The 14,013-nt window shown below is 55.4% G+C and overlaps 1 protein-coding gene across 1 annotated transcript; it reads left to right on the top strand.

The window, feature by feature from the left end:
• The first annotated feature begins 209 nt into the window (after window positions 1-209).
• SDHB (succinate dehydrogenase complex iron sulfur subunit B) lies at window positions 210-14,013 on the top strand. The gene is made up of 8 exons (XM_082295747.1): window positions 210-315; window positions 2,934-3,058; window positions 4,507-4,592; window positions 7,385-7,521; window positions 7,940-8,056; window positions 10,241-10,342; window positions 10,451-10,573; window positions 13,827-14,013. The coding sequence occupies exons 1-8, from the start codon at window positions 241-243 to the stop codon at window positions 13,902-13,904; spliced, it is 843 nt and encodes a 280-aa protein (XP_082151873.1). The 5' UTR covers window positions 210-240; the 3' UTR covers window positions 13,905-14,013.

The raw sequence follows: 14,013 nt of genomic DNA on the forward strand, positions 1-14,013 counted from the left end.
AATGAGGGTGGGGATTAATGGAGAAAACACAAGGGTAATTGTAATTCATACGCAGAAAAAAGGGGGATTTAGGCGTCCGGCCCCCGCCATCCCGCCGTGCCCCACAGGGCGCGCCACACTCAACATGGCGCCTTTCCTGAGGGCGTCGCCGCGCTCAAAATGGCGGCCATCCCCGCCCGTCAGCGCAGCAACATGGCGGCGGGGGCACTTCCGGGGCGAGGGGAAGCGCGCAGCGCCAAGATGGCGGCGGCCGCGGTCGGAGTCTCCTTGAGGCGCGGAGTCCCCGCGCGGCTCCTGCGGGCCGGGCCGCGGGCGGTGAGGGGCCGGGATGGCTGCAGGGGCTATAGGAGCTGGGAATGGGCGGGAGCGGAGGGGAGGGAGCGGTGTCAGAGGCGGCCGGGGGGCTGCAGGGGTCCGGCGTGAGGATGGAAGAGGGAGGCGGTGGGCTGAGGGGAAGAGGGGGCTGGAACTGGAGTGTGGGATCTGGAAGGGGCTGCGTGGGAATTGGGGGTGGGCAGGAGGGCAGGGCTGGGAAGGGGGGTGGGGAGAGGCTGCAGAAGGGGCTGGGGGCAGGAGGGAGTTCGGGATGAGGTAGAAGATGGGAAGGGTGGGAGCGAGAAGAGGGGGTGAGCTGCGGGGGAAGGGGCTGCGGGAAGGGGGCTGGAGAGGGTGTGTGGGGTCTGGAAGGAGCTCTGTGGGAATGGCGGGTGGGCAGGGGGAAGGTTTCAGAGGGCAGCGGGGCTGCGGTAAAACGTGGGAAGAGTGGGTGTGGAAAGGGGGTGGGCTGGGAGGGAATGGGATCGGTGCCAGAGGGGCTGTGGGGACGGCGTCTGTGGGGGGTGCGGGGTGAGGTGAAACACGGGAAGAATGGCTGGGAAAAGGGGGTGCTGAGGAGGGCCTGGGGGCAGAAAGCAGCTGGCGGGGGCGGGGAATGGTTTGGGGGCAGATGAAGGGCGGCAGGAAATCGGGGTGCGGGGAACGCTCCGGGAAAAGGTCGGGAAGAGCCGCGGGAGCGGGGAGCAGCTCCCGGGAAAAGCAGCGGCAGCCGCAGGGATGCGCTCAGGAATTCCGGGATAACGGGGACAGCGAGAGCCGCGGGGATCTGGTGGATCTGGATTTCGGGAATCTCGGCCTTGCTCTGGGCGGGGGGAGCCTCGGGACACGGGGGCTCCAGAGCCTGCCCAGAGCCCCGGTTGCTATTTCTATTTATTCGGCCTTTTAATCTGTATTTGTATTTTTAATGTGTTTTTGTGTATGTATAAGGTGTGTATGTACAAATATCTGCAGACTATATATACACGTATAAATGATGCATGTAAAATGCACACATAAAGATATACAGACTAAGTTCTAATCCCATGATTGTCATTACACACACATCATAATACGTAAATGCCTCCACAAATGCGTGCACGCAATATATGGACACAAACCATATACAGTGCAAGGCATGCTTATACATACATAGATACGGGTATATCTATAAATACATACAAATATAATGTGTCATATAATTGCAATAGATATAGATATACTTAAAGTATATATATAAATGCATAAAATATATAAATCAGGCTGCAATATTAAACACACTATATAAATAAAGTACATTATAATATATACATACAGATATATTGTGTCATAATTGCAATATATATATGCATAAAGTATATATAAAAATACATAAAACATATAAAACAGGCTGCGATATTAAACACAATATATAAGTAAAGTACATTATAATATATACATACAGATAAAATGTGCCATAATTGCAATATATATATACATAAAATACATAAAATATATAAAAAAAGGCTGCAGTATTAAACACAATATATAAATAAAGTACATTATAATATATACATACAGATATAATGTGCCATAATTGCAATATATAAATACATAAAATATATAAAACAGGCTGCAGTATTAAACACAATATATAAATAAAGTACACACGTAATTAAAGCATTATAACGACACGTGTAATGGCATATACAGATACATATAATTTATAAGCACGTACATTTAATTTATAAACACGTAGAATATACAACACACAAGGTGTGCATTTATAGCCATACCTGTGTAAGTATCCCCACACTTGTTCTGAATGTGTGTATAAAGATACATCTATTTATTACATTTATATCTATAGCCACACATATATATCTATATATTTAATGTATTTTTTAATGCATACACACATATACATCTCTGTATCTCCTCCTGGATCCCTCCAAGCCCTCCTGGTGGGATCTGAGGTGTGTTTCCCTGGATCCAGGGGTGGGATCTGAGGTGTGTTTCCCTGGATCCAGTGGTGGGATCTGAGGGGTTTTCCCTGGATCCAGGGGTGGGATCTGAGGTGTGTTTCCCTGGATCCAGGGGTGGGATGTGAGGTGTGTTTTCCCTGGATCCAGTGGTGGGATCTGAGGGGTTTTCCCTGGATCCAGGGGTGGGATCTGAGGGGTTTTCCCTGGATCCAGGGGTGGGATGTGAGGTGTGTTTCCCTGGATCCAGGGGTGGGATGTGAGGTGTGTTTCCCTGGATCCAGGGGTGGGATGTGAGGTGTGTTTCCCTGGATCCAGGGGTGGGATCTGAGGTGTGTTTCCCTGGATCCAGGGGTGGGATGTGAGGTGTGTTTCCCTGGATCCAGAGGTGGGATCTGAGGCTGGTTTTCCCTGGATCCAGGGGTGGGATCTGAGGCTGGTTTTCCCTGGATCCAGGGGTGGGATCTGAGGTGTGTTTCCCTGGATCCAGGGGTGGGATCTGAGGTGTGTTTCCCTGGATCCAGGGGTGGGATGTGAGGTGTGTTTCCCTGGATCCAGGGGTGGGATCTGAGGTGTGTTTCCCTGGATCCAGGGGTGGGATCTGAGGTGTGTTTCCCTGGATCCAGGGGTGGGATCTGAGGTGTGTTTCCCTGGATCCAGGTGCTCCGGGGAGCGCAGACGGCGGCGGCGGCGCCGCGGCTGAAGAAATTCGCCATCTACAGATGGGACCCCGACAAGCCCGGGGACAAGCCCCGCATGCAGACCTACGAGGTGGATCTCAACAAGTGGGTATCCGCTGGGAATGGGGCACGGGAGCAATCCCAGCTCCAGGGAGTGGCTGGGGAGGGGATGCTCAGCTCTGTCACAGAGCAGCTTGCTGTGGGCACGGCCACCGTGGAGGTTATCCCGGGAAAACCAGATTTTTCCATGGAACAGGGATGGGGGACGTGGGTTTAAACTGAAGGAGGAGAGGTTTGGATGGGATATTGGGATAAGTCCTTCCTGTGAGGCCCTGGCACAGAATTCCCAGAGAAGCTGTGGCTGCCCCATCCCTGGAAGTGTCCAAGGCCACATTGGAGCCACCTGGACTAGTGGAAGGTGTCGCTGCCCATGGGAGTGGGATGAGCTTGAAGGTCCCTCCATCCCAAACCATTCTGGGATTGTGTATTCCAGAAGGAAGCCCCACGTGCAGCTCACAATTCCTGGGGGGAGGGGGTAAGGTGGGAGCTTGGGTGTGGTATCCCAGGGCAGCTCCTGCTTCCCTGGGGTTCTGGGAAGGGGCTCAGGCCTCCCTGTGGTGCAGGAACCTTCCCGTGGACACCGTGCCTGGATCTCCCTGAGCTCCTCCGGTGGAATCCACCCCGAACCCTTCCCAAGAGCTCCCACTCCAAGCCACCCAGCCCCTCCTTAAAACCCACAGGAGCAACAGCTCCGGTTTTGGGGCGGCTTTGCCCCAGTGAATAATCCCCGGGCGGTGCCCTGTGTATAAAATTACAGAAACTGTCCACAAGTGTTTGTCCTGGGTCCCTTGTGACTCACGGGGACAGGCTGGGCTGTCACAGCCTGACCCCAGACAGGGGGAAAAGGGAACCAGCTCAGGTCACCGAGGTTTGAGTTGGCTGAACCTCCGGTGCATCAGCAAAAGAGAGGGCTTGGCCCCACCCTGCCCCTGGGCTGGGCTGCTGATCCAGAGATCCCTGGTTTGTCCCCGGGATTGACAGAGAATTGTCATCAGTGGGATTGATGAAAACCCTTTGAGGCGCTGCTGAGTTGGGGGTGCAGAGGTCAAACCCCCGATTTGGGGGTGCAGAGATCAAACCCCGGGTTTGAGGGTGCAGAGGTCAAACCCCGGGTCTGGGGGTGCAGAGGTCAAACCCCCGATTTGGGGATGCAGAGGTCAAACCCCCGATTTGGGGGTGCAGAGGTTAAACCCCGGGTTTGGGGGTGCAGAGGTCAAACCCCCGATTTGGGGGTGCAGAGGTCAAACCCCCGATTTGGGGGTGCAGAGGTCAAACCCCGGATCTGGGAGTGCAGAGGTCAAACCCCGGGTTTGGGGGTGCAGAGGTCAAACCCCCGATTTGGGGGTGCAGAGGTTAAACCCCGGGTTTGGGGGTGCAGAGGTCAAACCCCGGTTTGGGGGTGCAGAGGTCAAACCCCGGGTTTGGGGGTGCAGAGGTCAAACCCCCGATTTGGGGGGCTCTGCATGTCCAGTGACCCGCGATTTCTGCTCCAGGTGTGGGCCCATGGTGCTCGATGCCCTGATCAAGATCAAGAACGAGATGGACTCCACGCTGACCTTCCGCAGGTCCTGCAGGGAGGGTAAGGATATTCCCGCCCGGAATGCTGCGTGCGCTGGGTGCGTAACCCCCAGCAGAGTCCAGAACCACCCTGCCCTCCCACCCGTGGGGATAAAACACCGGAATGAATCAAGGGGTAAAGCTGGAGTTGGTGCTCACGGGGTGTAATGACACAGCCCTGAGCCGCCCGCCCCAGTAATTCCTTCCACAGCTCCCAGTTGTTCCAGTTTCTCTCCCAGTCTGGTTCGTCCTGCTGTGGGGAAATCTGAGGAGAGATTCCAGCGGCGGGATTGAGAGGGCAGAGGTGGAATGGGAGCGAGTGCTGCTGTGGAAATCAGACAGGGTGGAACTGGGACAGTGCTCAGGACTTCGAGGAACAGCTCCAGGAATCTTCTCCTTGGCCCTTCGGCTGAGGCCAGGGATGGATCGAGGAAAAGGGCACTCAGTGGTGGTTTGGGGTTGTGGCTGCTCCCAAATCCGGTCTGGGGCTGCTCTCAGACTTCCCTGTCCCTGACTTTCCCTGGGAAAAAACTCCTGATTCACGGGTCACGCTGGGCTGCTGAGCTGTGGGAACGCATTCCTGGGTGGAATGAGTCTGATTTAATGAGGTGGGTTTGCAGGCAGGGGGAATTTCAGGGCAGCTGGTGCCCGGAGATGTTTTGGCGGGGATGGAAATGGGAAGCAGCGTTCCCGAGGCAGCCGTTCCCTCTGGAATCTGCACAGCAGGGGCAGGAATTCCACACGGAGTGCTGCTCCCACCGCCTGATACTCAGCCAGCCAAAACTCTTCCCGAGCTGGAATTCGTTGCCCTGAATACTTTTCCTGGGACAAGACAGATTTTTCAAGCTGGGCTGGTTCCATCCTGCCCCTTCTCTGCCACGCAGCGAGAACAACCCCCCGATCCCACATTCCTGCTGCAGGCACGTGCTCCGGGGTTTGCAGCCCTGCTTCCCTCTCCAGCTGGCTGGAAAATACTTGGGAGCCTTTCTGCAGTGGGAGGAATAACCTTGTGGCAGTGCCAGGGAGCCGGGACATCATCAGAGGTGTCACTTAATCCGTTTGTTGGGCTATTTTTGTGCTCCTGGTGTCTCTCCTCTCACCTTTGGCAGTGCAGTTTGTGCCCTGGGGAGGGGCACGAGGGAAAGGAGCTCCTGCCTGGGCGATCTGGGGCTGCATTCCTGACTTTCATGGGTGATTTGGGGCATTTTGTTCCCCTTCTGTGAGGAGAGACTGTGGGAGCTGGGCCTGTTTGTTCCAGAGATGAGGAGGCTGAGAGGGGATCCCGTCAATCCTTATCGATATCTCCAGGGGGTGTCTGAGGATGGTCCCAGACTCTTTCCAGTGGTGCCCAGAGACAGGACAAGGAGCAGCAGCCACAAACTAAAACTCAAAAATTCCAGCTCAACGTTTGGAAGAAGTTCTCTCCGTGGAGTGGAACTCCAGCTCTGGCTTTTAGGGGGATAAAATGGTTGAGTAGCAGCAGATTTGTGAGTTTGCTGTCACTTGGATCCATCCTGTGACCTCCCAGCTTTTAAAAGGAAGGATGGCATCAGCTCAGCTCCAGGTTTCAGGGCAAAAAAGGGCACTGAGCACCTCCTCTGACAATTTCTATGAGTAGCAACATATTTGTGGGTTTACTACAGCTTGGATCCATCCTGTGACCTCCCAGCACGAAAAGGAAGAACAATACCGGGCTGAATTCCAGCTTGCAGTGGGGGGAAGAAAGGTTGGACAGGTGCCCAGGGAGGTCACAGAGTCTCCCTCTCTGGAGATTCCCAAAGCCCCTGGACACATTCCAGCGTCACCTGCTCCAGGGTGAATCTGGATGATTCCCAGAGGTCCGTCCCTTCCATCCCTGCCAACCCCGGGACTCTCTGACTGAGGAAGATGCAGCAGTTTTCCTCGTTAAAATGTTATTTTTTTGGTTGTATTTGTGCCTTCCTCGGCTCCCACCTCGCGCCCCAAACCCGTGAGCGAAGCTGGATGTTCTCCCCTCCCTAAATCACACAAAAACTGATGAGGTGCCCAAACCACTTCATTTTCTGCTGGGGAAGGAGCTTCCCCGTGGAAAATGTGATTTGGCTGTGATGAAAGCAGCTCCTGTGTTTGATCTTCATTGAAGTTAAAAATGCTTGGCCCCAGTGGCAAATTCCAGCGTTTTTCTTGTCACGTAGAGTTTCCCCAGTACAGCCAGGGCTGTCTGTGGGGCCAGGAGGGTGAATCCCACACTTTGCTCTGCTTTTCCCCCTCAGGAGGATGAATCCAACCCTTTGCTCAGCTTTTCCCCTTCAGAAGGGTGAATCCCACATTTTGCTCTACTTTTCCCCTTCAGAAGGGTGAATCCCACCCTTTGCTCTGCTTTTCCCCCTCAGGAGGGTGAATCCCACCCTTTACTCTGCTTTTCCCCCTCAGGAGGGTGAATCCCACCCTTTGCTCAGCTTTTCCCCTTCAGAAGGGTGAATCCCACCCTTTGCTCAGCTTTTCCCCGTCAGAAGGGTGAATCCCACATTTTGCTCTGTTTTTCCCCCTCAGAAGGGTAAATCCAGCCCTTTGCTCAGCTTTTCCCCCTCAGAAGGGTAAATCCCCACCCTTTGCTCTGGATTTCCCCCTCAGAAGGGTGAATCCAACCCTTTGCTCAGCTTTTCCCCCTCAGAAGTGTAAATCCCACCCTTTGCTCTGGATTTCCCCCTCAGAAGGGTAAATCCCACCCTTTGCTCTGGATTTCCCCCTCAGAAGGGTGAATCCCCACCCTTTGCTCAGCTTTTCCCCCTCAGAAGTGTCAGTCCAACCCTCTGCTCTGCTTTTTCCCCTCAGGAATCTGCGGCTCCTGTGCCATGAACATCGCTGGGGGCAACACCCTGGCCTGCATCAAAAAAATCGACAGTGACCTCAACAAAGTCACCAAAATCTACCCTCTGCCCCACATGTACGTGGTGAAGGACCTGGTTCCGGTGAGTGCAGCCCCTGCCCAGGCGTGGCAGCATCCAGGGGACATCCTGGGGTGGGGATGAGGGCGCTGGGAGGTGCCACCAAGGTCAGGGCTCGTGTCCCTCCTGCTGGCTTTGGGTGGGTCCCCATGACTAAATCTGTCCCGGCCTGGAATGTGGCAGGTTGGGGGGAGGGAATGCCGCCTCCTGGTCAGGTTTTCAGGCGTCAGTTTGGGATGGAACTGTGCCAGGAGTGGGGATTTAGGTGGGATTTTGGGAAAAGGCTCTGCCTGCAGAGGGTGGGACTGAAGGGGATGGTGGGGCTTGGACAGCAAGGGTGGGATTTTGGGGTGTTTTGTGCAGGGCTGGGTCCTGGTGGGCCCCTTCCAGCCATGATTCTCCTCACCTCCATAACCACGGTCCCTGTGTTTTCCTCCCCCAGGACCTGAGTAACTTCTACGCCCAGTACAAATCCATTGAGCCCTACCTGAAGAAGAAGGACGAGTCCAAGGAGGGCAAGGAGCAGTACCTGCAGTCCATAGAGGACCGTCAGAAACTGGTCACTGCTGCTTTTTTACTGCTGAAACCCCTCCCAGCCCGGTCCAGGGTTAAACCTGAGCGCTCAGCACCGTCCCGTTCCCCAAACCCCACAATGTGGGACACAGCTCAGGGCAGGGGGCTGGGCTGGCCAGGGGGGCTCTGATCTCATTCCCACCGTCTGCCCTGCGCAATTCCCCACTGGAATTCCGTGCTGGAATTCCTCTGCAGGCTCCAGGCTTGGAGGGAGATGGGGAGAGGCCCAGCAGGCTGTGTGGGGCTGTCTGGCTGCGCTCTCAGCTCGCTGGGGTTTCACAGCCCGGAATACTCCTGGGAGAAGCCAAAGCGCAAGTTTTGGGGTGTCTGTCAAGAGCAGGGGGGATTTTGGGGGGTTTTCTGGAGGTGAAGCTGGAGAATCCACCCCGAGGAACAGCTTTTTAAAAGGCTGATAGCGTGGCCAAGTTTTGGGGTGGATTTCCATGGCTGCCGCAGGGATTAGCAGCAGATCAGGAGGGGTTTTGCCTCTGAGCTGCCTGGATGGATCCATCATTCCATAATTCCAGGCTCAGCCTGTCGCTGCTCTGCTGCGGGGGCACCAAATCTCGATTTTGGTGCGGGAGAGGTGAACGTGAGCAGCAGAAAGGGGGGCTGAGTGAAGGGGATTCAGGGAAACGCTGGGAGTGTCCCCTTGGTGTCTGCATCCCAGGACAGCCCCGGGCGCGACGCAGCTGCGGCACCGGAGCAGCGCCGGGGCTGGACAGGCTGCGGGAATCGCTGCCCACGGGCAGCAGTTTGTCCTCCCCAGTTTGTCCTCCCCAGCACGTCCCAGCTTCTCTGAGCCGTGTGCAAGCACCGAAGGGGCTTTCCCTGCCCTCCGAGTCCCGTTCCCAGCCACGTGGGAACGAGGAGACCCAAAAGGCGCCTTGGAAAACGCGCTGTCTGGAATTCCTCTCCCTTTGGGATCAGCCTGCGTGCAGGAGAAGCTTGGATGTGGCTGGAAAATCCCCACCTTTTCCTTTAAATGCTCAAGCATTTGGAATGGTGCAGTTAAAAATGAGATTTGGAGTGAGGAGAGGGAACTCTGCCCTCAGGGTTGGCAGCTCTTCCCAAAGGCTTGTCAGGAGCTGCTGGAAATTCTGGCATCAGGAATCTTCCTGAGCTCAGTTTAGGGGGATTTTTATCCCCAACTAACTTTCAGGGATGTAAATGAAGCCGGGTTGGGCTCTGTCTGTGCCTGGAAGAAGTTGGATGGGCCACACGGAGACTCGGGAGACCCTGAGCTCCTCAGTTTCCTGTCCAGGATGAGGAATTGCCTCCCGTTCCCAGCAGGAATGAGCAGAGCTGTAAGAGCTGCCTGAACCACTTCCATGTAGGATTAAACTTCTCTTCTTCTGTGCCTGGAAACAAAAACCTCCTGCCCACAAGAACGGGGAAGCGATTCAGGACTGGCCCCGTTGCCATGCCAGGGGTGCCCTCAGGGACAGGCTGCACCCTGAGCTGTCCCCGGGGCTGCTGGAATTGTTAATTGGTGACAAATCCATGCCTGTCCTCACGGGATGGGCTGGGAGCAGGGTGGGAGTGCAGGAGAACCGAGCTGGGAGAGAGGTGGGAATGGAGAATTAAACTGAGAGCAAGGAGGGAATGGAGGAGAACCGAGCTGGGAGAGAGGTGGGAATGGAGAATTGAGCTGGGAGAGAGATGGGAATGGAGAATTAAACTGAGAGCAAGGAGGGAATGGAGGAGAACCGAGCTGGGAGAGGTGGGAGTGCAGGAGAACCGAGCAGCTTCCCCTTCCTCTCCAGTCCTGCTCTTCCCCTGCTGTCCCAAACTCTGGTTCGTTGTGTGGGTCCTGGAATCGTGGAATATCCTGAGCTGGAAGGCAGCCACAGGGACCGTGTGGGGCCAGCTCCTGGCCCCAGTTTGGGAAAATTGGGATCGATTCCCTCAGGAATCGCTGCCCTGCAGCAGCACTGAATTTATTTATCAGTGCAGGGGGTTTGGAGCCACTCTGCAGTGGCAGCTCTGGGCGGGGCCGAATCCTGGGTGTCACAGCCCTGGGTGACAGCCTGGTGTGTCCTTTCCCTGCAGGACGGGCTGGTGGTGGTGGCAGCTGTGAGGGGAGGGTGAACCCCGGGTGTCACAGCCCTGGGTGACAGCCTGGTGTGTCCCCTCCTGTGGTGACAGCCGCTGTGTCCCCTCCCTGCAGGACGGGCTCTACGAGTGCATCCTGTGCGCCTGCTGCAGCACCAGCTGTCCCAGCTACTGGTGGAACGGGGACAAGTACCTGGGCCCCGCCGTGCTCATGCAGGTGAGGACGGGACAGGCTCCTTTGTCCCGGGCCGGTGCCACCCAGCCGTGCCCGGCATTCCTGAGCGGGGTGCTGCCGTGCCACCGTGACAGCCCGGCTGTGCCCCAGGCCTACCGCTGGATGATCGACTCGCGGGATGACTACACGGAGGAGCGGCTGGCCCAGCTGCAGGACCCCTTCTCGCTGTACCGCTGCCACACCATCATGAACTGCACCCGCACCTGCCCCAAGGTACGGCCGGGACGGGGGCGCGGGAAGGTGGCGGTGGCAGTGCCGCCCCTGCCGCGGGCACTGGAGCAGGGGCTGAGCCCCGTCCAGCCTGGCCCTGGGCGCTGCCAGGGATGGGGAAGCCAGGGCTGCTCTGGGGAATCCGTTCCGGGGCCTCCCCACCCTCAGCGGGAGGGATTTACCCCCATGTCCCACCTAATCGTGGAGTGGTTTGGATTGGAAGGGGCTTTAGAGATCATCTGGACCCCAGGCAGGGACTCCTCCCGTCATCCCAGGGTGCTCCAGCCTGGCCTGGGACACTGCCAGGGCTGGGGCAGCCACAGCTTCTGTGGGAAATCCATTCCAGGGCCTCCCCACCCTCACAGGGAGGGATTTATCCCGGTATCCCACCCACACCTCCCCTCTGCCCGTTTAAACCATGTCCCCTTACCCTGTCACTGCTTCTCCTCCGTGCCCCTTCAGCTGCAGGAAGGCCACAGCGAGGTCTCCCCATCCCTTTTCCGTGTCTTTTCTGGAATTCCTGGCTGGTTCCATGGCCCCTGTTTGATAGGAAAAGATCCTTTTAAGCCTCCCTTTTCCCCAGACTTGGCCTGGCCTGCTGAGCCTTGTGGCTGCCGGAGCTCCGGTGTCAGGAACAGCTCTTCCTCCTGAGCCGTGGCCCCGGGAACCCCTCTGATCCCAGGATTTGGGAGCAGGGCCCTGCCGGGAGCGCTCCAGGGAATTTCTCAGCTGTTCCTGTGGGGAACTGAGCAAATTTTCCAAATGGGGCTGTGCCTCTTCCCAGCCTCGCTGTTGGGAGTTGAGGGAACTTTGCTTCCCTCCTGGGCTCTTTTCCAGAGCCCTGACGGGCTCCCGGAGCCACGGGATAACGGGAAGGGACGTTGGGAGTGGGCCCCAGGTGTGGGGAGCGCTGCAGGCTGGCGTTTGTGGGTGTTTCTGCAGAGGGATTCCCTGGAAGCACGCAGTTCCAAGGGGATTCCATGGAAACACACAGTTCCAAAGGAATTCCCTGGAAACACGTCATTCCTGCTTTCCTGTGGGTGTTTGTCCAAGGGGATTCCATGGAAACACACAATTCCTGCTTTTCTCTGTGTGTTTCTCCGAAGTAACTCCCTGGAAGCACACAATTCCAAAGAGATTCCCTGGAAACACAGTTCCTGCTCTTTTGTGGGTGTTTTTCCAAAGGGATTCCCTGGAAACACACAGTTCCCGCTTTCCTGTGGGTGTTTGTCCAAGGGGATTCCCTGGAAACACCCACTTCCAGAGGGATTCTATGGAAGCACACAATTCCACAGGGATTCCATGGAAGCACACAATTCCCGCTTTCCTGTAGATGTTTGTCCAAGGGGATTCCATGGAAACACACAGTTCCAAAGGGATTCCATGGAAACACGTCATTCCTGCTTTCCTGTGGGTGTTTGTCCAGAGGGATTCCCTGGAAGCACACAATTCCAAAGGAATTCCCTGGAAGCACACAATTCCTGCTTTTCTCTGTGTGTTTCTCCAGAGCAATTCCCTGGAAGCACACAGTTCCAGAGGGATTCCATGGAAACACGCAATTCCACAGGGATTCCATGGAAACACACAATTCCAAAGGAATTCCCTGGAAGCACACAGTTCCAGAGGGATTCCATGGAAGCACACAATTCCAAAGGAATTCCCTGGAAGCACACAGTTCCAGAGGGATTCCATGGAAACACAATTCCAAAGGAATTCCCTGGAAGCACACAATTCCAGAAGGATTCCATGGAAACACAATTCCAAAGGAATTCCCTGGAAGCACACAATTCCAGAAGGATTCCATGGAAACACACAATTCCCTGTTTGGATTCAACCTTGTTCCTCCCCCCCCCCAGTGCCGGGCTGTTCCCCGGCCTCCAGAAATCCCACAAAAACGTGGAATTCCGTCCTGCCGGAGCTTTATCTCCCTTTGATCCCGATCAAAGCCCAGCTCCCAAAGGAGTTTTGCTCCAGGGGTGGGAGGGGAGCCTCCTGCTCCGGCGTCCTGCTCCGGGCCAGGCTGCTCTTCCCGGGGAAACTGAGGCTGGAATGGGGCAAACCTGAACTTCTTCCCCCTGGAATTCCCAGCCTGCCTGGAGTCAGAGCTGGCCCAGGTCTCCAGGGCCGGAAAGGAGGATTTATGTCAGGCTAAACTCTTGATTTTTAGGGAAAAAAGTGGGGGTTGAGCAGCTCCTGTGCCGGGTATTTTTATGGGGAGCAGGACATTTGTGAGTCTGGATCCAGCCTGTGACCTGTAAAAGGAAGCACAAGATCAGCTCAGTTCCAGGTTTCGGGGGGAAAAAGGGATGTTGGGCACCTGTTCTGACAACCCAGCACAGAGAGGAAGCACGGTATCAGGAGAATTCCAGGTTTTAGAGGGAGAAAAGTTGGAGAAGCAGCACCTTTGTGGGTTTGTTACAACTTTAATCCATCCTGTAACCTCCCAGTGTTTGGAAGGAAGGAGAATATCAGCTCAATTCCAGGTTTTAGAGGGAGAAAAGTTGGAGAAGCAGCACCTTTGTGAGTTTATTACAGCTTGGATCCAGCCTGTGATCTTCCCAACTTTTAAAAGGAAGCACAAGATCAGGTGAATTCCAGGTTTTTAGGGGAAAAAACGGTGGAATAGCAGCAGATTTGGGAGTTTGCTGTCCCATGTCCCAGTGTTTGGAAGGAAGGAGAAAATCAGCTCAACTCCAGGTTTTAGAGGGAGAAAAGTTGGAGAAGCAGCACCTTTGTGAGTTTATTACAGCTTGGATCCAGCCTGTGATCTTCCCAGCTTTTAAAAGGAAGCACAAGATCAGGTGAATTCCAGGTTTTTAGGGGAAAAAACGGTGGAATAGCAGCAGATTTGGGAGTTTGCTGTCCCATGTCCCAGTGTTTGGAAGGAAGGAGAAAATCAGCTCAACTCCAGGTTTTAGAGGGAGAAAAGTTGGAGAAGCAGCACCTTTGTGAGTTTATTACAGCTTGGATCCAGCCTGTAACCTCCTGGTGTTTGGAAGGAAGGAGAATATCAGCTCAACTCCAGGTTTTAGAGGGAAAAAAGTTGGAGAAGCAGCACCTTTGTGGGTTTGTTACAACTTTAATCCATCCTGTAACCTCCCAGTGTTTGGAAGGAAGGAGAATATCAGCTCAACTCCAGCTTTTAGGGGGGAAAACGGTGGAACAGGGAGCCTGTCATACCTTGAGGGAGGGGAAGGGAGGGAGCACAGCAAGGTGCTGCAGCCTCCCCGGCGGCACTGATGGACCTTTCCCGCAGGGTTTGAACCCCGGCAAAGCCATCGCCGAGATCAAGAAGATGATGGCCACCTACAAGCAGAAGGCAGCGGCTGTGTAAGGGCCGGGGTAGGGCCGGGGTAGCCCCGGGGTAGCCCCGGGGGAGCGCGGCACCGCTGCCGGTGTCACCCGCAGCCCGCGGCCGCGCTCAATAAACGCTGCAAAGAACA

The sequence above is a fragment of the Coloeus monedula genome (genome assembly GCF_965178545.1).
Source record: "Coloeus monedula genome assembly, chromosome: 22".
Taxonomy (NCBI): domain Eukaryota; kingdom Metazoa; phylum Chordata; class Aves; order Passeriformes; family Corvidae; genus Coloeus; species Coloeus monedula.